Genomic DNA, 14,167 nt, shown 5'->3' on the forward strand with positions numbered 1-14,167 from the left:
TTAACCCTAATAGTAAAGTTGATTCCTCAGCTGTAAAATGTCCCATCTCAACATAGCTTTGCTATTACTCCTAACCACTTTCCATTTTAATTTATTTTAAATTTACCTGAAGATATCACTCAGTCTACTCTGTCTATATCTTCATTACACCCCGCTAAATTATGTCCAGACTGTTAGGATGGACTGTGTGTCACTGTACCTGCCGGATGCAGCTCTAAATTCAGACACCAAACAACTGCACACACACACACACACACACACACACACACACACACACACACACACACACACACACACACACACACACACACAAACACAAACACAAACAGTCACTAATTATTTATCACAGTGATTGATAACACACACATACTGCAGACTTCACTGGGCAGAGCCACAGAGGCTTACTCAGCTACTTCTACCAGAGGTCGGAAAGTTTGTGTGTGTGTGTGTTTGTGTGTGAGTATGAGTGTGAGTGTGCGTGCGTGTGTTGTGTGTACATGAGAAACCAAGGGACAGTTTGTATATCTGTGAATGTGTCCCGCCTCTTGCTCTAGAGGAAAAGACTGCGGCAAACAGACAGGAAGTGATGACACAGGTCTTCAAAGGTCAATGGCTATGCCCATTCCTGTTCACACACACACACACACACACACATACACAGTCTTTCCCTTCCTACCAAGGTCCCTCTCCGTGGCCTTTTGACCCCATCAGCGGAGGTCAGTGCACACTCGTCCTGCCGTAGTCCATCAATCTTCCAATATCGCTTTACTTCACACCCACAGACACACTGACCCTGAAGCAAATACACATGCCCAGCTGCTGTATACAGATGGTCACAGATGGTCCAAGGTGTACTGTACACACACACACACACAGTTGTCAGCTCCCATTAAAGCAAAGAACATCTGCACAAAGTTTCAAAATACAAGTTTAAGAAGACAGAAAATGATAACGAGTTACATGGCAACAGATCATGTAGTGAATCCTGTTTCCCACTGAAACTGTTTCTCACGCAACACGACAAAACAGGGAAACACTTTGCGAAGTGGAAAGTCTTAGCACAAGTCATGACAACATTTATCTTTGCTTTTAAACATGATGTGACTGCAATACATGATGTCGCTTTAACATTTTATAATGAACAACACTTGTGATGCGTTTAATATTTGATGCAGCAAACTGCCGCAGCAAACAACCAGCAGCGATGACAAGTCACCCTGCTTTAACAGGAAAGGATTTTTCAGGTTTAGTTTGAGTTATAAACTTCCCACCAGGTCAGAGATGTGGATTTTTGTATTCCCAACTGTGGTGAACAGCTGTATAAAACATGCGGATGCTCATTCATGTATACCTATAAACCCCCTATGACACAAGAAGGGGACAAAAAGCAATGCAGGAGACATTTAACAAATCAATATGCTGAAAAGGTGTGTCAGCCCAGCAAAATGTTGGTGTCGTATCAACTGTTTTAGAGGGCAAGGATGAACTTTCTGTGGGAAAAGTGTTGCTTATATATAAAGTTCTTATATATTGTTTAATATATTTGTACAGTTTTATTTGTTGAATCAGAAGAAAGCAGAGAAAGAGACGACGATGCGATGAGGATGGTCTTCATGTACATGTTAGGCACCTTAGCCAACCGAGCAATCAGGATCCAATAATCCAGTCTCCAAAAATAATTTTCGAGACTTTAAAGATGCTCCAATCGATACTTTCATGTAAAATGGAAAGTTCAGATTTTTTTGTGTGGGGTTGTATGAGGTACTTATTTAGAATATTTGTACCGCTTTACCTTGTCGTCAACAGCTTCAGTGGGGAACTGAAGAGGTTATCTATGCTCGCTTCAAACCCACCAGACTCCTTTGACAAAAACATTTACAGTCATTTTACCTCGCAGAACACGGGAGTTGCTAGTCTGGTGGAGCCGCTAAATACAGCGTCCACTAAACTGATAATGATTTTACATATAAAGTAAGCATGAAATAAAAATACTAAAGTAAAGTACAAGTACTTAACATTTGTACTTCAGTCTAGGGCGTGATTTCCACAGGGGACAGGAGGGACACTTAAAGAAAGCAAGACATCTTTTTCTTATTGTGTTTATTTCTTCTCAAACCAAAGTAACACCCTTGAGTACAGTCGTTCAGTAAATGTACAAATTCCCAATAAAAAGTACACTGATGTCACAGAGTGATTTTTGTCATTAGATCATTGACATTTGCTATGGTAAGAATTGTGTTGCTATTGGGGCTCCAGATACAGAGCTCAACTTTGACAGTTGGCCTCAGAACGGACTACAACCCCCATAGGCACCTTATCGCCAGTGGCCAGGCTCTCAGATTTGTTTTGGCACCGCTTCCTGTAGTTCCAGCCTGCTTTGATAGAGTTAACCTTGTCTGACGGCAAACTACAAATTCCCACCGGCACCCGGCGACCGATACCAGCTCCCACTGTGCCTCAAATCCACAACACTGCTCATAAAGAATGTGTTTTCCCTTCATCCTGTCTCTCATTTCAGATTATTCCCACACTGTGTCAGTGTGTGTGAGTGTGTGTCTGGACTTCCCGGAGGGTTGATGTTGCACAGACCACCTCCCATTACACCACAGGCCAAGACACACACACAAACATACACGCACATATTGGCCCGAGAGGGCTGTACTGTTTCGGTCAGATTACTTCCAGTAGCCATTGTCTTTGAGGAGAGTTTGGCAGGAAACAGCACTCCATCTATTTCCTCTTCACCTGACAGACATCTCTAATAAACGCAAATCACTCTGCAGTGATCTGATGAGCTTGAAACAGAACAATCCTGATCACCTTTTTCTTTTGGTGTATTCCAAACAATGTGAATACCTGAATGTCAAAGATACGTTTAAGGTGATTTAAAAACAGTAGCCCCTTTCACATAAATTCCGCAACAGCATCGCAATGAAGGTCTGCCATTATGCCAGTTTTGTTTTGTTTATTCACACCGAACCAAGGAAAGGCTGCTTTGTCACTTTTTGTGACCTGCCTTTAGGTCGACTTGCGCAGCAAACAGCATGTAGTCCCGCCATGCCGGCTGTCCCTTTTTACACAGATGTTGGTTCGGCTCTGTTACGGCTCTGAGACTACCTCAGCTCCCAGCTTGAAGGCGCAACAAATCCATTCCCTCCATCCCACCTTTGTAACTTTCACACAGACTGTGAGTCGGTCTAAAGGCACATTTGTGTGAAAGGGCCTAGTGTCTCCATTTGTCCACCAGAGAATACAGACAGGTTTTTTTTTTCACCGTAAAATGTCCCGCTCAGTGCATGTTTTGGTCCCATTTTGTTTGTTTATATTAAGGTTTAAGGTTTCTTTATTAGTATCCAAAACATGTAGTGTTGACCGATAAATGACATGAGAATGCTTACAAACATACGTACTGCACTGCACACACACACACACACACACACACACACACACACACACACAAATCACTAGCTGATAGAGAAAATGCTTGAGGGAAAGTCACTCGCAGGTCAAAGCCATCATCGTTTACACGCTCATTTAATTTAGATTCACCACTGCGCACACACACACACACACACACACACACACACACACACACACACACACACACACACACACACACACACACTCCAGCATGTAAACATTACAGGCAACATCAGGCTCACGCGGGTCTAAAGGGAGAAAGAGAGGACGTAGCCTATCTGCAGTGGTGGAAGAAGTAGTCAGATACTTGTCTTGAGTAAAAGTAGAAATACCACTGTCTAAAAATACTCCATTACATTAAGTAAAGTCCTGAATTGAAAATGTTACTTTAGTTTAGTTCAAAGTACAGAAGTACCTCAAATGTGTACAAAATGTACTTCGTAATATTCCATATATTCCATATCTACTGCTGTCAGGCCCTTCTACCTGCCACAGAAAATGTATTGCTCCTGCCTACAGTCCTCCTCATTAGGTCTGCTCTTTCTTCCTCTGCAGCCTTAAACTAACGATCTGTCCTTCTCACTGTCCTCCTTTTACTTCACTTTGCCAGAGCCAAGTAGATAGCAAGTAAATAAGGAACGAAACAGCAGCAAATTCTAACATTTCAGAAGCTAGAAACAGAAAATGTTCAGCATTTTTGCTTGATAAATGTATTAATATGACTTATTCTTCTTCACTTCCTTACACTCCCACCCTCCTCTGCCTGTCCTTCTCACTCTTTGGGGCTCACACCCATCACTCGATCCATCACACGTTGCAGTCGGGGCCAATCCGGCAATCAAGGCGCCGCATTTAGCAACTCATCTGCATAAAAATTCAATGAAAACCTTTCATTTTCATATTAAACTGGGCAGTGTTGGGGAGAGGGAGCGAGAGAGAGAGAGAGAGAGAGAGAGAGAGAGAGAGAGAGAGAGAGAGAGAGAGAGAGCCATGCATGTCTGTGTTAGCGTGGAACTGAGCATGATGTAATATAAATATGAGAAATACTGTGTGTGTGTGTGTGTGTGTGTGTGTGTGTGTGTGTGTGTGTGTGTGTGTGTGTGTGTCACTAGCGTGTGAATCTGTGCCTCTCATGGTTCATTTTACCATACTGGTGAGTGTGTGCGTGCATGCGTGCGTGCGTGCGTGCGTGCGTGCGTGCGTGCGTGCGTGCGTGCATGTGTGATATTATAATAATTGCTCTTTTGGAAACTGAGCACAAAACCACACTGTGACCAAGCCAGAGTCAAAATGCACTTTCAGCAACATAGTCAAACCAAGTGTATGTGCATGTGTGCATGCGCATGCGTGTGTGTGTGTGTGTGTGTGTGTGTGTGTGTGTGTGTGTGTGTGTGTGTGTGTGTGTGTAACACAGATGACCTCAGTTGACCCTGGGGCACCTTAACAGGCATGTGTAAAGACATTTCGAGAGCGAAAAAGACGAACAAAGTGCAAAGTGTGGTCTCCTCGACATACAAAGGGCCTTTCAGAGGTGATGGCACCCACATGAACACATGGACACACACTTAGCTGTCTGTCTGTCTCATGTATGACTGCAATCAAAACTTTAAACAGACAAAAAAAACTAACAGTATGTTTGTTCTAGAACTTCATTATAAATTCTAATGTAGACAATATTATATGTCTTGTAAAGAAGAGATATAGTGTTTCCATCTGATCAAACGGTGCAGCTTTGAAGTCTTGGGTTGTGGAATAATTCATAACAATTTTTCCAACTATGAAGCTACTTAAGGGGAAATAAAGGAGGCATATTGTATATTAAGTATGTATTTGCATTTTTATCTTTCAAAACAAGAAGTTAAGAAGATACTTATGTTTGTTGTTAACTGTACATAGTATATTTTCATGCTTTTCTGCAACACCAAATGCTTTCCTTTTCTAACAACCTATGAAATTCCTAAGCTTTATGTCAAACACAAGGTATTTCAATGCTCCTACATCTCAAAAGTGTGTGAAACCTCAACCAACACGCGCATATTTATACGATGATGCTCCTGCAATGTGTGACGTTCAAGAACAGAACGCATCGGCCATAAATGTGCCTCAAAATGCCAGAAAATACCAAAGCCACATCCACAAAAAATGTATATTAAGCTGTATGTTAACAGAAACAATGCTCCACGGTATACCCTCACTTATGTCAAGTGTAACATTCCTGTGCTTTTCCTATCATACAGTAAGACGACCTCCTTGTTTCAGTACCACTCCGTTCCCTGCTCCAACTTCTCAAAACCCTAACATCAATCCCTCATTTGCCCCCAAAATATAAACCATTCCCAGTGTTCCTTACCTGTCCTGGCCCAGAAAACTTCCATGTCTGTGTTCCTAAACTCTCTCCGGCACAGAAACGCTCTCGCTCATGTAAACTCGGGAGGGAAAAGTGGAGAGGGAAAGAGGAGGAGAATAAAAGGAGAGGAGGTAAACCCAGAGACCCATTCAGGCTGTGGCCACGAGCGTGTCGGCAGGCAAAGATATAAAAGGAGAGGGGGAAAAGAAAGAATAGAAAGCAAGAAAGAGAGAAGCTTTGCAGGGAAAGTATGTTTCTCTCATGGTGTGAGAGGAGAGAAAGGGAGGAAACTGATGGTGCCGGGTGTTGTGCCTCCCCTTTCGTTTTTTCTTTCCTATTCTCCCCTCCAAACACTTCCCCTACTCCTTCCCCTCCAGCCTTCACCTTAAAGTGCTCATATTATGCTGTTTGGCTTTTTTCTTTTCCTTTATTGTGTTATACGTCTTTTTTTGTGCATGTAATCGGTTTACAAAGTGAAAAAGCCCAAAATCCACCCCAAAGGGACAGAAAACACTGTTCACAAACTGCTCCAAACAGCTCTATTGTAGTCCAGCTTTTACTTCCGTGACGAACGTGCGTCACTTTGTAACACACGTTATAATGCTCGCCTAGCTGCTAGCGTAGCACGCCCTCATAATCAGCTTCTGATTAGCTAGTAGTCCTTACCTAGGTACTGCGCATGTGCGACTCCCAACAAAGATGGAACAGAAGTGAGATGTCTCACTCTGTAGCTAAAACAGAGAGCTCAACACACAGGGAGAGAAGAGGAGCTGCAGCAATGTGCAGAACAACAAAAATATGGTGTTTTTTGAAAATTAAACCACATAAACCTATTCTAAAAAAATATTATTATATTACGCTCATATCGGACAATTCTGCAGCACAAAGTTTGTGTTGATGCAGGAAGTATTTCCTTTATATGGTATGCCACAGTTTGCGTCAGTCAATCTAATTGTTGCTTTTCTTTTCTTTCCCGAACCTTAACCATATTTTACTGTGTACAGTTACATTTACAGTTTATTCAAAATAATCACAATGTTTTACTAAATACTTCCCATGCACATATATTGTAGAAAGTAAAAAAAAACTGCAATCTGTGATTTTTATGAACTTGGCTGTAGTTGTAGATGCCAGAAAAGACAAGTACTGTAAGTGGACTTTGAATTAAGGTAGATTAAGGTTGATTTTCCCTGCAAATCAGCGCACAAACAACTTGGATTGCTAGCTACTTGCGGACATCCATTTTTGGATGAAAGAACTCTTGTCTCGCACGTGGTCTTGCGTCTTTTATTGTTCATACTTATTGCGTGTGTTTAGTTGACTAAATGTAGTTTGGAGACCAGACGGACCTGTCAGGGATTGCTCCTTGTGAAACATCTTGTAACGTGTGACCCCTGTTACCAATCAGGTAATGTGCAAAGAACACCCGATTCAATTTCTGCGATCGTAGTTAAAAACTGCTGCTGTCTGCTCCTAAACACCACTACAACAGCTTGCATTGACTGAACATGATGTCCGTGGGAAGGATACTTCACTCGCTGCCAACTTTGTTATGGCAAACTAAATAACCCCTTCTTGACTTTGCTCAGTCTTGGACTTTTATTGTACTTGACTGCAGCCTTCATGTAAAGTAAGAAGGCTGACATATTAATGAGGAACTCAAACACAAAATACCAAAAAGAACTACTTCATTACCCAGGCCCGTAGACAGGAGGGGGGTTTGGGTGGTTCGGCCAATAATTTGAATCCCCCTCAAATAAAAATGATCTAAACCAAACCGAAGCCCTAATCTTGTTAAAAGCACTTCACTTTTGTGAATGTGTTAACTGGAACGCGACACGTAACAATCTAACGTCTAATGTATCAACAACCCACGCAACTAACTTTATGCAGTCATAGCAAAATGTTTGAGGCGTGCGTGTGTTTCGACAAAAAAATGGTGGTACATGGGCGCCTGGGTAGCTCACCTAATTGAGCACACGCCAAAATGCAGAGGCTCAGTCCTTGCCGCAGCAGCCGCGGGTTTGGTTCCGACCTGCGGCCCTTTGCTGCATGTCATCCCCCTTCTCTCTACCCTTTCAAGTCTAAGCTGTCCTATCAACAATAAAGGCCTAAAAATGCCACACACAAAAAAATCATCTTTAAAAAAAGGTGGTTCATGATCTTAATGAGTAATTTGACAACATTGTAGTAAATATTTTTTATTAAGATACCAGCAGACAAGCTAATCCAGCACAAATTAGTCACCAAAATTAAGTATTCAAACCTCATAGTTAAATACAAAATGAGGTAAAAACAGCAAAAAGGTCCACTTTTGGAAAAAAAGACCCCCCGCTTCCACTTGGCTGGCTACGGGCCTGTTTACCATGATATAATTATTCTAACACTGTAAAAAGTGCTTAGTTGTATCAACTTAAAATGAGTGAACGAGTGAACTTGTTGCATGAATTATTTTCTGGGTTGTGCTGCCAACATAACGATAATAGTTTAGGGTACAAAATAATTTGTCCCTCCAACTAATAATGTTTTTATAACAACTAATATCAAGTTTTCGTAACAACGATGCTAAGTCTTTACAACTAATGACCCATTTTTTTTGTAACTAACTTAACTACTAATATCAACTGGCAACTTGCAATTACAGTATACTAGTCAGAACAACACAATGTTTCAAGTCCCTTTTTTGGCACAATATGAAATGATGTATTGGCACAAAATAAAAAAATTAAATTTTTACAGTGTAGTTAGGAACCACATACTATCCTTTGTATTGAAATAATGTACAACAATATCTTCATTCAAATGTTTTCTGCCCCCTTTCCTTTCCTCCATCATGTCTATTGTCAGCCTGGCTCCTTTCCTTCCTCTCCTCAACAGTTACTTCCTGTAAACACTGGAGGTGACGAAAGTGACCAACGGCACTCACACATTGGGTTTATGCATGCATACGGTACGTGAGCATGTGTGTGTGTGAGTGTGTGTGACACAATGAAAGAATGTACACAACAAAAGCTATATAGCAGACAGCAGTGAGAGTGAGAGTGCCGTGCAGAAAAAAGGACCAGATAAAGTAAGAATTAAAGCAACACAAGTAGTGACAGGTGTTATTAATATCTAATATCTGGAAGCCACGGTAGCCTAAGTGCTGGAGAAGCCAGCCAGGGATTGTGAGGCCGCTGAGTTTGCAGATCTCCACCACGGAGAGAGGAAATGATTAATGCTGCCTCCATCTTTAAATACAACAGCTGAGGTTCCTCTCAGCAAGGCACTAAACTCCTGGCAGCGCCGGAGAAGCTGCTCAGTCACCATTAAGACTGCAGCTGAACTCGGTGGCTCCCACAAAACTGCATTTGAAGCACAGCGGTGCAGAAAAGTAACAGTCGTGGAGGAAAGAAGTGTTCTGCACAGAAAGTTCAAAACGTCTCACCTGCTCTCATGCATTTTTGAGATCTTTGAGACAATACAGAAACGCAGAAGGTGTTTTAACAGCAGGCACATAAGCGAATTGTCCATTGTTGCTATGAAACCAGAAGAAAGTAATGGATTACATGTTTGGCCATACATCCGTTGCTCTTCCTGTACACGCGGTGGAGAGTCTTTGGGCAAAAGTGCGTGTTTGAATGGATGAAAGAGAGGCAAATTGTAAAGCGTTTTATATAAATGCAGCATTATTTGAATGTAATGTGATTACAAATATGCCGACTGTGACCTGTGCAAGCTGAAATAAAGGGAGACAACGGGTGATTGCTGATTAGATTTTTCAAGGCATTTTGTGAGCCAAACATTTGTTTGCAGTGATGGGAATTGTTGCCGCTGTTTTGCCAATGTGCATGTAACCCTCTGAGCTTTATAACTGTGACTCAGCAACAATGAACATTTATCAAGTTTCAAGTTTCTCTTATTTTTCACAAGCACAAACCTCTCCAAACATATATTTCCACTAACCAGTGAGAAAGTACTGGTTCAGTGAGAAATGTTTGACCACACAGAGGAAACAAGATGAGTGCAGGCGTCGTTGAACTTGAGACCTTTATGTAACGAGACAGTTTCACCTTTCAATCCACAGAGACAGCCATTCCTGAACCTTGAAATCATGGGTTTAAAAAACTTTCAGTGCAGTTTTACTCTGTCAGTAAACTCTTAGTCTCACATTGCCAGACCTTTCTCCACAGCGCTGCGGAGGAAGGTCTGGTTAGTACACAGCATTCTGGGATGGGAGAAAAACATGCTCTGGTTTATTGGCATTTCTTTAAACCAATCGCAATCGTCATGGGCGGCGCTAAGCGTCAGTAGGTGGATCACTGGCTTCCTGTCTGACAGGAAGCAGCATGTGAAGCTGGGGGAACACGTCTCCGACTCACAGACCATCAGCACCGGATCCCCTCAGGGCTGCGTTCTTTCCCCTCTGCTCTTCTCCCTGTACACCAACAATTGCACCTCAGGTCACCAGTCTGTCAAGCTTCTGAAGTTTGCGGACGACACCTCCCTCATCGGACTCATCTCTGATGGTGACGAGTCCCCCTACAGGTGGGAGGCTGACCACCTGGTGACCTGGTGCAACCAAAACAACCTAGAGCTCAACGCTCTAAAGACAGTGGAGATGGTTGTGGACTTCAGGAAGAACCCAGCCTCACCTGCCCCCATCACCCTCTGTGGCTCCACAATCGACACTGTGGAGTCTTTCCGCTTCCTGGGAACTACCATCTCCCAGGACCTCAAGTGGGAGCTGAACATCAGCTCCCTCGTCAAGAAAGCACAACAGAGGATGTACTTCCTGCGGCAGCTGAAGAAATTTAACCTGCCAAAGACAATGATGGTGCACTTCTACACAGCCATCACTGAGTCCATCCTCACATCCTCCATCACCATCTGGTACGCTGCTGCCACTGCCAAGGACAAGGGCAGACTGCAGCGTGTCATTCGGTCAGCAGAGAAGGTGATTGGCTGCAATCTGCCGCCGCTCCAGGACCTATACGCCACCAGGACTCTGAAGCGTGCTGCAAAGATTGTGGCCAACCCCTCCCACCCCAGACACAAACTCTTTGAGACACTCCCCTCTGGCAGGAGGCTGATGGACCAAAACCACACGCCACGTGAACAGTTCTTTCCTCTCCGCCATTAGCCTTACCAACAAGGCCTGGTACCCACCCTAACTCTCTCCACACCCCACCGCTGGCTCTACATGCCACTGTACCTACTCTGCTGTAGCGTTCCTTTTTATTACTGTTTAACTTATTTTATTTTACATTCTATTTTCATCTTTATTAATACATACTGTGTGTATATGTTTATACTTATATTGTTTATATTCTTTTTATCCTTCTTATATTTAGAGAATGTGTGACATGCACCAACAACACCATGACAAATTCCTTGTATGTGTAAAAAACGTACTTGGCAATAAAGCCCTTTCTGATTCTGATTCTGAAAGAGCCCCGGTGCTTCTGCAAAATTGCCTCGGGAAGGAACTTGTTTTGGTGGAACATGTGTACGTTCAAAGGTTGTTTTAGTCGTGCAACAGAAAACTCCGATTGGACAGATAGTCTAGCTAGCTGTCTGGATTTACCCTGCAGAGATCTGAGGAGCAGTACATTATAGTTATAGTAGTATAAATCGACCGGATCTTAAAATCCCAACATAAAGAGAGGTACCGGACATCCAGCCTAAACTCTTAAAGCTTATTCATCACAAAGCACATTCATTCTGGTCCTAATCTTCATACAACTGCTTTTATTTCTGTGTAGGGGCTTATATTAGGATCAAGTAGCAGCTGAAAGAGCTTGATATTATCCATGTTACCATGTCTTGAAAGTTACAGCACCAGTCTTCTCATGATCCTTGTCTCGAGTCATTTTTCAGAAAATGTATTCGAAGCATGCTCTGATGTGGTTATAATGAATTTTTGTGATAGGTCTGAGATGCTGTTTTATACATCCTTTTAAATATTATGTAGATAAAGTTACTTTTTCCTCAGTTTTTCTCATGTGCTCTTTTCTTTTCCCTAAACACAATGCTACATCACAAAAACAAAAAAATGTAACTTAACTTCCTGAGTTAAAAAGCAGCATCTGCTCCTAATTGTCTCCGTCTTCTTTTGTTGCAACACACCATTAATTTTGATGAGGTAGAAGAGAGATATGATCTAATAAACACCTGCAATACCACAAAATCTGCATTGTAGAGGAGACAAACAGGACCAAAACAAGTCTGAGATAAGTACAAGGAGTTTCAAGATCAGTAGATCAACAGCGATGCTACAAACATATACACAACACCTTATAGAATATGATGCATTGCTGTAGATTAAACTAGCCAACAGTGTATAAAGGGGTTAAAATGAGCACAACCTTAAACATCTACAGCAGGAAAATGCAACATACACACTAATGCAGCAGGAATATTAGTCCAGGAACATCAGATAGAACAGGAAACATACTACTACTGAAAACCTACTACTTTTAAAACTTTAATTAGATTTTACAATTACTTAAGTGTTTTTTTACAATTACTTAAGTTAGTAAGGTTTTGAAAGCAGTACTTTTACTTGCAGTATTTCCACAGTGTAGTATTTGTACTTTTAAGCAAAGGATCTAAATCCTTTCCGTTCCACCGCTGACTTTTACTAATCATGGCCTGTCTCCTTACTGAGCCGCTTCCAAAATATATGCATTTGTGCATAAAACTTCAAATCTAAAAATGAGAATGTTTGGCTGTTGGCACAGACACAATAAGGATTACCTGCATTTACAAATGTACCTTTGTGTCTCTGTGACATAGTTTGGTCTCGTAAAGAGTCAGTGACACGCCCAACGCGCTGCAAACAGATCAGTAGGCGACACACACTCTGTTGGTGATGAATGGACAAACCAGTGAATGCGCACACACACACACACACACACACACACACACACACACACACAGCTTGTTGGCCACTGGCAGAGTGCAAAATGGCATTTAATTGACCTGCTTTGAGACCTGTACGGTTGCCATGACAGCAGCAGCCTCGGTCACACACTCCCAGGCCCTGTTTCCTGTCTCCTCCCCTACTTCTTCTTCTTCTTTTCTCCTCTGCTTTCTTTGTCTCTCTTTCAGCATCTTCCACCTCTCTCTCGCACACTGAATCTCTCTTGCCTCGCTGCTGCTCTTCTCACGTCTCGTATCTTTTCCTCAGATCTCTCAATCGCTCTAAACCCTCCTCCTCCTCCTCCTCCTCCTCCTCGCCTCCATCTAATTATCTCAACACACACCTCTTCACTTTTCCCTTGCTCTCTTTCTCTCTCTTGCTGCAAGGGTGCTGGCTGTGCTGAAAATGACATCATTGATCTGAAAATATATGAATGAACATGTTCGGTGTGTGTGTGTGTGTGTGTGTGTGTGTGTGTGTGTGTGTGTGTGTGTGTGTGTGTGTGTGTGTGTGTGTGTGTGTGTGTGTGTATGTGTGTGACTATTAGCACTGAGAGTGAATGGAAAAAGAAGAAGAAGAAGAAGTAGAAGAAAGGTATCGACAAAAGATTGTATTTTTGAACATAGTAACTGGAACTGGTGTTATCAGGTGATCACTAGGACAACGGTTGCGTAGCAGCAGAAGAGCACAGAGCATATCCCCCCCCCCCAATATTTAGAAGAAGCAAACGACCGCATGTTGGAGTCGAACCCATGGGCGCTGTGTCGAGGAGAAAACCTCTATATATGGGCATGCGCTCTACCAGGTGAGCTACCCAGGCGCACATATACATCATTATTACCCATAAATATGTTTCCCAATGATTTCAGACACCCCTATAGTGGACCATACCATCTTAAACCTTGCAGCTCACATCTCTTTTCTTTCTCACGTATGATGTTTTGAATACGCAGAAAGTTTAACAATACAGGAGAATAATTAAAAACACTGCACCATAAACTGATGCAGAAAAGGCACAAATTGTTGCATAAAAATTAACCAGAATGCTGGAAATGAAGTGTTTGACACTCAAAATGTTCTGGAGGTCAACCCCCAGACTCAGTGGTTCCAATGGTGCGTTCCAATGTTGAAACAAACCCTAGCTTGGACAAAACAATTCCAACTTGGTTAAGATTCTGGATTCGTGGTTAAAAGAAACCAACGTGGACACGAGGTGAACAAGGATCTCAACACTTAGTACATCCAACCATCCACCCTAACCCCCTCCCTATGATGTTTTGCTGCGTCATAAAAACATCTTGATACTTCTGTCACTGAGACAATAATCATCATGCACAAAGGCCACAAAAGGTCCGTGCAGGTAAAAACATCAGCATGGTTCGTTTTAAGTGTTCGACTAAATGACCGACGCTTCTGTTTTTCTCCTTCATTCATGAAAAATTCCTCCTTCCAGCCATTTAGCATCACTTACGCCTCTTGTCCCCGACAATATCGTC

General features: G+C 42.3%; 1 protein-coding gene across 2 annotated transcripts in view; it reads right to left on the reverse strand.

The window, feature by feature from the left end:
- Window positions 1–14,167, reverse strand: part of nhsl2 (NHS-like 2) — a 134,978-nt gene that overhangs the window by 60,500 nt on the left and 60,311 nt on the right. The window contains exon 1 of one of the 2 annotated variants that reach the window (XM_078275505.1): window positions 5,771–5,961. The exons of the other annotated variant lie outside the window; for it this stretch is intronic. Coding sequence (XP_078131631.1) covers window positions 5,771–5,795 — 25 coding nt within the window. The 5' untranslated portion in view covers window positions 5,796–5,961. Of the gene's footprint in view, window positions 1–5,770; window positions 5,962–14,167 lie in introns of those variants that run through there. 2 annotated transcript variants of the gene reach the window in all.

Source organism: Sander vitreus, chromosome 19 (genome assembly GCF_031162955.1).
Source record: "Sander vitreus isolate 19-12246 chromosome 19, sanVit1, whole genome shotgun sequence".
In the NCBI taxonomy this organism is placed as follows: domain Eukaryota; kingdom Metazoa; phylum Chordata; class Actinopteri; order Perciformes; family Percidae; genus Sander; species Sander vitreus.